At 42.8% G+C, this 8830-nt stretch overlaps 1 protein-coding gene across 3 annotated transcripts; it reads left to right on the plus strand.

Moving 5' to 3' along the window:
* Positions 1 to 311: 311 nt before the first annotated feature.
* Positions 312 to 8353, plus strand: LOC142817646 (uncharacterized). Of its 3 annotated transcripts, none has more exons than XM_075894736.1 (9): positions 312 to 733; positions 1520 to 1634; positions 1828 to 1896; positions 2111 to 2161; positions 2484 to 2525; positions 2588 to 2635; positions 2716 to 2778; positions 2934 to 2994; positions 3882 to 8353. In XM_075894736.1, exons 1-8 carry the CDS (start codon positions 575 to 577, stop codon positions 2972 to 2974), a joined length of 588 nt encoding a protein of 195 aa, XP_075750851.1. In that variant the 5' UTR covers positions 312 to 574; the 3' UTR covers positions 2975 to 2994; positions 3882 to 8353. The 3 variants fall into 3 exon arrangements, 1 of the variants encoding a protein (XP_075750851.1); XR_012895272.1 differs by having other exon boundaries at positions 318 to 733; positions 2937 to 2994; XR_012895273.1 differs by lacking the exons at positions 2716 to 2778; positions 2934 to 2994; positions 3882 to 8353 and having other exon boundaries at positions 1973 to 2161; positions 2588 to 2638.
* The last annotated feature ends 477 nt before the right edge of the window (positions 8354 to 8830 follow it).

Below are 8830 nucleotides of genomic sequence, written 5' to 3' on the forward strand. Positions count from 1 at the left end.
TCTAAAGCCCCTGAAAAATAAACTAAAGTAGCGCCATTCGTGTCAATGTGCAGACTCCTCTCCCCTCGCGTGCATTGCAGATAGTAAACGACGCTATTTGAGGGGCTGTATGGCTCCTGGCCGCAAAGATGAGCTTGTGCTCATGTTTCCGTTAAAGCGCATCTGGGCGCTGCGGCTCTAGGCGATGCGCCAAAAGAGTGATTGAGAAAGAAAAAAAATATAAAAAGTAACGTTAAATACGACGATGTGACGTGTATATAAGCAAGTGGCAAGCAGTGGCAAAAGACATCACCGCAAGCACGCAATACTCAACGCGATAGCCCACCGTTTGCATGCAGACGCGCTCAATGGTGACGCTCTCGATGGCAGCGCCACTGCTGTCCGTGTAATAAACTCGGCGGTGCTAAGAATCTGCAGCATGACGCACTAGCCTTTGTGAAGGTATCGCAAACGCCATTTTGTTTGTCCACTTTCGCGGTGTTTGTTTGTGGCTAGGCGTGCGCGCTTGGTATTGTTGTGTAGCCGGAGTTCGACCGCGCGTGAGTGTGTGCACGGTAATCCTGCACGCTTCGGGATGCCGACCTGCTGTGCCAGCGGTTGGAAAAGCGGGTACAGCAGAGGAAAGAAGCTATTTTCGCTTCCGCGAGGGAAAGACAATGCTGCTCGGCAAGAAGTGTGGCTCCAGCGTATCGGAAGGACTGACTTGGACCCTGTATCGTCACGGCTTTGTGAGGTGAGTACCGGCGAGCTAAACTCTATCGTTTCGCTTGTATTCGTGTTTACAGTGTTGCGGTACTGTCAAGCTCGAGCATCACACAAAGAGAGTAACCGCGTCGATGGTAAACGTGCATGCCAGTTGAAACGCGTGCCGCGTTTAGTGCCGTGTAAACGTTGCGTCTCTGGCTTGATCCATGCCGACCGCGGCGGCTGCATTTTCGATTGAGGCGGAAATGCTGGGGCCTGTGTACCTAGCATTATATGCACGTTATTGAATACCAGGTGGTCGAAATTTCCGTAGCCCTCCAAAAGGGCGTCCCTCATAATCATATTGTGGTTTTGGAACGTTAAACGCCAGATATTATTATTATTAGTATTATTATTACTCGTTTGATCCAGAAATAATCGTCGACTATGTTACAAAGTAGATGTAATGGATACATTCAAGTTCTAAACTAAACTTTGTTTATTGGTCAACGTATAGTTAAATGACTCCCGCGTGTATGGGTGTAAGGACTTTATGTATAAAGGCGTGGGCAGCGACCTGAATGTCGCATCATTTCGTGTAAGCATGTGCTCCAGCGCGCTCAGTATTCAAAAGCTCTGTGGTTGAAATAAGGACACGCAAGGCTAAATGGTGCGTATTTCTACATACTGTACGCACCGTGTGCTAGTCTGTTGGGAAGAGAATGTGGCAAACAGTGCGTAGTCGTGTACGTGTTGACACTAAAGGTTATTTTAGTTTTTTTTAGAGCATGCTGTTTCATTGTGTAACTGTAGCCGCTAATATTTCCTTACCTAGGACCACTTCACTGCGGACCAATTCGAGCCGATACTGCTGCACAAGTTTGGTACTAAAAAATTGAAGAGAGACGCGGCGCCTACGTTCTTCAGTCAAGAGCATTTGCAAACGTCAGGTAAGCCAATCGCGTTAAAAAACTGGAGAATGTTTAGTCCGTCTTCATTGTTTTCTGCATCACCCATAATTACTTCTCAGCCTTTCACTAACCTGAAACATGTCGTCTTGCATATAGGTGTTGTGCACTGTTTTTGTATAGCTAATGGCTTTTCTTTGGTATAATTAATGCATTTTTTTTTTTCATTCTCCAGAATGCATTGATTCTGCCCGCTCATCTTGTGGCCTTAATCTACTACTAACAGCAGCTGCTCTTGTTGATGGTGAGTTGACGGTTAAGCACATCTCATGCCTTTTCCCTCTTCGTTATCATTAATACATGTTTGTATTATGCAAAAGCCAAAGAGACACACTGCCCATCAGCTACGAATGTGCTTCTGACACCAGCTGCCGTTGATGATGAGTTCTTACTGCATTTATTACTTACCGTAATTACAAACGTGCTTTATGCTTTCATTGATGTTTTATAATTTGCAGGCTATGGAGCCAACCGTGATGCCACTCAAGCAGGGTTACGTTCTTCACAAGGTAACGTAGCTAACACACATGCTGCATGTAGTCGAAGCATTGTAACGGCTTGTAACTTGTATCCATTGGTTTATATATTTTACAATCATGTCTGTAAGGGTGTGCTGCAGATCCACAACATTTTGCTCCGCAGTATGGTGTTCAGCACATTGCAAGCATTGAAAGCATTGTCGCCTGGGTTTTGGCATGCATTCTTATTACTGAAAAATTGTAATGCACCTGTGCATATTGTAAATGCTTCAAGTAGTGTTGATGCTTGTTTGCCAAAATGCGATGTAACAGAGATGATGGTCTTCTTAAATTTGTCTTTATCTTTTTTTAGGTCACACTGCCACTGATTCAGCACCATCGGATTTTCCAGAAGGTAATGGCAGTGACATGTTGCTTTCAAATCTCACATAATTTATTGTTGATCTCATGTTGCAGATGAACCTTCAAGTTCCGAATGTGACGCACTGCCAGCTTGTTCAGCAGGTGAGTGCTACTTTTCATGATTTGTATAGGCATGTGTCTGCGAGATGGTTTTGTTGGTTCCAACTATCATATGTGCGCAGGTGTGGAAACCACCCATGAATCGAGCTGCCAGCCATTTCAAGCTTTGACGGCGCCTGTTGAGTGTGAGTGAAATTTCTGTTCAGTATCATATACAATTTTTAATTTTAGTCACTGGCCATTCCTCATTGCCTGTGCTGCAACTGTGCTAATTTAAAGGTTTAGTGACTGTACCGGTCTTCAGTACTACTAATAAGATTATCCGTCATTTACTGCTCAGCAGAACTTTTGTGCTGCCTGTGGAGGATTTCTGTCTGCTGAGGGCACAGCTGATGTCACCGGTAAGTGTTCAGTGCTACTGTTCTCACACACTATGCAATATACACTTGAGTGTGGCACATCGCCGCCTACAGGAAATTACGTGCAAGCTCATAACAGATTGATATATTGGTGCATTTAATGGTGCGGATGCGCTCCAAGTACTGGTGCCCTGTTTTTGTTTCTTTTGCTGGTATGCTCATTCTTGTAAGGCGAGAGTAGTTGCACACAACGTAAGTTTATTGGAGGAACATGTAAGCTGTGTTTTGCGTACAGTAATGCATAGCACACTGCTACACACTGCGCAACATCATCGCACTATCACTTGTGACACGCAATCAGCTGCCGTCTTGTAGCAACTCTGTCAAAAGAAGCTACAACAGTGGAACCATGGCACTCTCCCCACTTTGTTTGAAATCGCCACCGCCATTGATAACCCTACGTCATAACCGAGAGTACGTGCCATATATTCATGTCTTTACTCATTAATAACTATTGGCATAGCTAGGAGGTGGTACACCGGACACTTGCTGCTCCCAAAATGTCTTTCTGCCTTCACACGCAGAGTACAAAGTGAGACGTGACCACACTTGACTGTCCTGCCCCTATTTCGGATCAAGGACACGCCCCCACCAAAAAAATAGTTCAGCTGCATGCATTGCGGGTTCTGCGCAGCTCCATTTGTCCCTCTTCATTGAGCAACAGTGTCAGCTTCTTATGCTGTTTGTTAAAACCACTGTTGTGTTCTCAAAAAGTTACGCTTACACTTTTCTGCTGAATAATATGGAGTGGCACTGATTTTTTTTGTTTCTTTATATCCTTATGGTTCTTTCTCCCTCACATGCTAGTCTGGGTTAAATAGTGAAATTTTCAAACTCTTGTCACTTCCTGCTCAATCTGTGCTTTGCAGGCTCCAGTTCAAGTAGTTGGGATGCTGATCAAGCAGTAGTAGCTGCCCTTCACAAAAGAATAGCTACATTGGAAGAGTGCTTGAACAACATGAAGCGGAAAGTTGCTACACTGCGACAACAGAAAAGCAGAGCAAACCGTAGAAACCATGAACTGACGCAAAACGTCAAGAAGTACCTGTCACCAGATCAACTGCAAGGCATGTGAACTTCCAGTATGCGAGGGAAGCAATGGTCTACAGAGACTATACAGAAAGGCCTCAAGCTCCGTTTGGCATGTGGATCCAGAGGCTACAATGCGGTCAGGGAGCTTTCTGTACCCCTTCCGAGTGAAAGAACTTTACAACGTCGTGTTGAAAACTACAAGTTCTCACCAGGAATTCTACATGAGGTTCTGAAGTCCCTTGCTTTAAAGGTGAAAGGATGGTGTAGCTGAATATATTTGTTACATTTATTCTCGTGAGCATCTCTTTCAGCAGTACACCTTGAGCAAAAGGTGAAACCTTTTCCAGAGCCTTCCACTATGGCATGTCTTATGATCGTATCATGGTTTTCGCACGTAAACCCCAATATTTATTAAGCTTTCATGTGTTGCTAGTGCCAGTGTTAGTGCCTGTCACAGCGCTCTTTGTCGTGCACGTTTTAGCGGCCATTCATAAAGTTTCCACAGCATATTCTCACCTTTCCTTCACTTATGACTTCAGGTCCTCTAACTAGGCACAATTCCACATAAATTTCAGTAGGTAATAATCTTCTTGCATGCAAACATCGAAATACAGCTTGCACTGTGCACTGCCTGTTTATTCTTGAAAAGCATTGTATTTTAAATGTCTTTATTGATGCCTTTGTTGCCTAATGCATGTTGCATATTTCAGATAACCACCATGAAGGAGCATGAAAGGCATGCAGTTCTGATGCTCGATGAAATTCAGTTGAGCTCAGGGCTTGCGTTTGACCAAACGACTGGCACTGTTATTGGAAGGCCAACTTTACCTTTGGCCGACGGTTCTCTGCCACATGCTGCAGTGGCAACGCATGGACTTGTTTTTATGCTGGGTGGGGTTACACAAAGATGGAAGCAGACAGTTGCTTATCATCTCACTGGAAACTCGTTCAGCAGTGCTGCAGTTCAAGAACAGTTGATTGAAATTATTCAGGAATGTAAAACAATCGGGGTTCATATAGATGCAGTCGTTAGCGACATGGGTGGTGGGAATATGGCGCTCTGGAGAGAATTTGGCATAGTTGTGGGAAAGCATTCTGTGTCAAGAGTTTCTTGTTGTCATCCTGTTGACCAAAATCGCAAGATTTATTATATGGCAGACACCGCACATTTGCTAAATAACTTGAGGAACCACCTCACACGTGGTCAATCGATTTTCCTTCCCGAAAATGTGGTCGAAAAGCACAAGCTGCCTTCGAATGAGGTTAACCTTGTGCCGATTCAGAAGCTGGTAGAAATAGACTCCGAACTGCAATTAAACATAGCACCGCACTTGAAATCATCCTTCTTAGACCCAGGACACTATGAGAAAATGAAAGTGAGGCCTGCATTTTCATTGCTAAATCACGATACTGCAGCTGCACTACGTTTCCTGGTCCAAAGGGGAGATTTGCCCCAAGAAGCGTTGACAACGGCATGGTTCATAGAAACCATTTATAGGTGGTTCAAAGTACTGACATCATGTACAACGAAGCTTGGCATCAGCAAGTTAAATGATAAAAAATATGAGGACTCACTGATTTTTTTAAAGGATATGGTAACTCTTTTTACAGATCTGAAGATAGGCTCTCCATCGAAACACGTGTGGAAGCCTGTGCAGACGGGCATAATTTTGGTGTGTAAAGTTGCATTGGAACTGCAGCGTTATTATCTTAATGAGAAAGGCTTCTTTTTTGTTTTGCTCAGCCGATTTTCCCAAGATGCTCTTGAGAATTCGTTCTCCCCTTTGAGGGCGAAGAATGCAGTATCAAAAGCTCTTCAATTTCGTAGTGCTATTCGAGCTGCTACTTTGGCACAGTTCTTTCGGCCCAGTACAAGTGGAAGCTATGCTATCGACGATGCTCCTTCCCTAGTTGACATCGTAAATTGCTACCCAAGAGCTCCTAACAGCAATGATACAGAAGCTGTTGAATATCCCAGTGATCTTCTCAACATAAGCATGATGGAGCATGAGTCTTTTATTTACCTTGCTGGGTTTGTGGTAAGGAGTGTTGCAAAGCACACAGGGATTTGTGAGCAGTGCAAAACTGCCACAGTGTCGAACGAAGCTAGTGTGCTCACACAGTTAAAATCCTACACTGATGACAGCAAGCTCGTATCACCAGGGCCAGCAGTACTTCATTTGCTCTAAACAGCTGAGAATATGTTTAGAGTGAATAGCAACAAGCTTCTGTGCAATGAAGTTACGATTGGTCAACTTGTGGCCACCACTAATGACAGTGTGCAAGCTGTTAATTGTTTTCCACCTTGCCACAACATTCAGGAGAGGTTGCTGAGAGCATTTTTTAAAACCAGAATTAACATTCTTCTGCGGAAAGAGAATATGCATTTGGCAGCTGATAAAGCTAAAGATGCAAAAACTGGTAGTCGTAGCATTAGAAAGCGGGCTGCTATAACCAATGTAAAACAGTGTGTATGCCTCATTTCTTTCGTGTTTTCCTTCCGTTTTTCTATGATGCATGTGTGGTATGGCCTCTTAACCTAGTCTGTAGGTACAGTACTCACGGATTGAAATGCAGGAATTATGGTCTCAGTAACGCACATACTTTTGTTGACACTGCGTTAAGTTCAGGTCATATTGGCGTAATTTCGACTAGAACGTGTATATCAGAGCCAAAATTATTCTTAGAGACTATATTTATCACGACATGACGTGGTTATTTCGAGCAGGTGTGCATACCAGTTATTCCCAAAAATTGATGTTGCGTTTGAATCCCCAAGTACCGTACATGAGGAACTACAGGGTTTTGTCCTATTGTGATTTCATTTCAACCGTAATTACTTATTTTTGATCCGTACAGTTTAGAGCAGATGTTTTCAGTTGCCGTCATAATGTCATTGAAATTTCTAACACGTTTGCCCTGGTTGTTTCAGTGTGTACATTGTTATTTATTTATTTATTGCGAATACTGCAGGCCAGTTTGTGGCCCAAGCAGGAGGGGCAATTGGCAATACACATAACACTGGTACACATACATACAAAGAATAAAAAAAATAACAATAAAAAGGAGTACAATGCAGATTGGTCAAGGCATAGCACACCATACAATGCATATACTTAGCGACAGATGTTTTCCTGGAGCGCTTGGGAAAAATTTTTGGCTTGTATCACTGCTTCCGGGAGCGCATTCCATTCGGAAATTGTACGTGGGAAGAAGCTGTGCCTAAACTGATTAGTTTTGGCAAAGATAGGCTGAAAGGAATGAGCATGCATGTGACGGGTCCTTCTTGTGCTTAGCGGTCCTTTATAAGCAGTTATTTTGGTCCTTTATAAGCAGTTCCCTTTAAATAGCTTGGGTGGTGTCTCGATCTCATTTACGTTGTAATTCTGTGTGACTAGAGTTCTTGATGAGAAGCTTTGTTAACTTAGCTAAGCCTATTTTTAATATTCTGTGTCAAGTGCCCTTGTTTTTCATTATGTTTCTCGTCACTCGGGAAATTTCGCTTACTTTCTGCCTTGGTGGTTTACCGCTTTAAATTTCTGCTTCAGATGTCAGTGTAGTAATGGTTTTGTTCATTGCCTCTGTGTCTGTTTTCTCGTTTTTCCTCTCTTTGCTTTGCAGTTCTTGCCAAACGCAATTCTAAGCTCGTGTATTTTTATTTTGACTTCTGCTAGGTTGGCCTGTGGCTGATTTTCCTCTTGTTGTCTTGAGGCTGAAGCTATTGTTGCCCTATAATTTTACAGCTTTGCACTTGTTGATAAGCTCGTGAGTTTTTATTCCAACTACATCTGGTTTGGCCTCTATTTTAGTGGCTAATTTCGCTCTTCTTTTCTTCAGATAGAGCTGTTGTTACCCTCACTAGCCTATGATTAGGTCCGTGGTTTTGCTGTGCCTATTACATCTGTTTTATTATGTCTTTTACGTGTATGTCCTGTTTCGTGCCTACATATCTGCATAATATGTTTTGCATATCCCCAGTAGGGGCTTTCTATGTCTACTTCCTATTCCTGTGCTTTCAAAAGTTCAATATGTGTACTTCATTTCATTCGCTCAATTCCACATGTGGAGTGTTAATCTTGATAAAGGTGTTTGGCACAAATTGCGTCCACTTGTCGCTAGATGTGAGTGCACCACGAATGCCATCGCTTTTTTTTACTCTTGTCATTGTGATGTGCACGTATAGCAACAAGTCACCGTTAACACATATTTCATGTCATTTATTGTGTACACTGCATAATTATCATGTATGATTGAGGCAGTCCTGCATTTTCATGAAATGTTGAATAAATGTCATGTTTTGTGCCCTTCATTCAGTTTTTGCATAGAATCAACTGTACTTAAACTTTGGTGTTTATCAATAAAGTGACATTATGGAATGGGGTAACGCACCTATTAGAAGAATAAAGGCATGGACGAGAACATAGGTAGAAAATTTCATTGGACACATGTTGGACTAACAACTGCAAGTCTCCAATTGGAATATGTTTTACAGCAATCACAAATGTTAGTATGGTCGGGCTGCATGCACCCCTCGTATGCAGATTTTTAGGTCCTGTCGAGGAGGTTAAACTCTCAAACACGTTGGCAGATAGAAGAGAAATGCAGGGAAAAAGGACAAAGTTCAGTCTTCATATATGTTTTTATTTGTTGGGTTGCGCATTCAGCTGCTGGAGAGATGCTAAAAAGCACTATGCATGCGCGAACGCTACCTTTTTTTTTTTGTATTCTTCAGATAGTATTTCGTTTGTTTACCGCCTGTCTTACGTAATACTTCTATGGGCTCTAT

This window comes from Rhipicephalus microplus, chromosome 5, assembly GCF_043290135.1.
Source record: "Rhipicephalus microplus isolate Deutch F79 chromosome 5, USDA_Rmic, whole genome shotgun sequence".
NCBI lineage: Eukaryota > Metazoa > Arthropoda > Arachnida > Ixodida > Ixodidae > Rhipicephalus > Rhipicephalus microplus.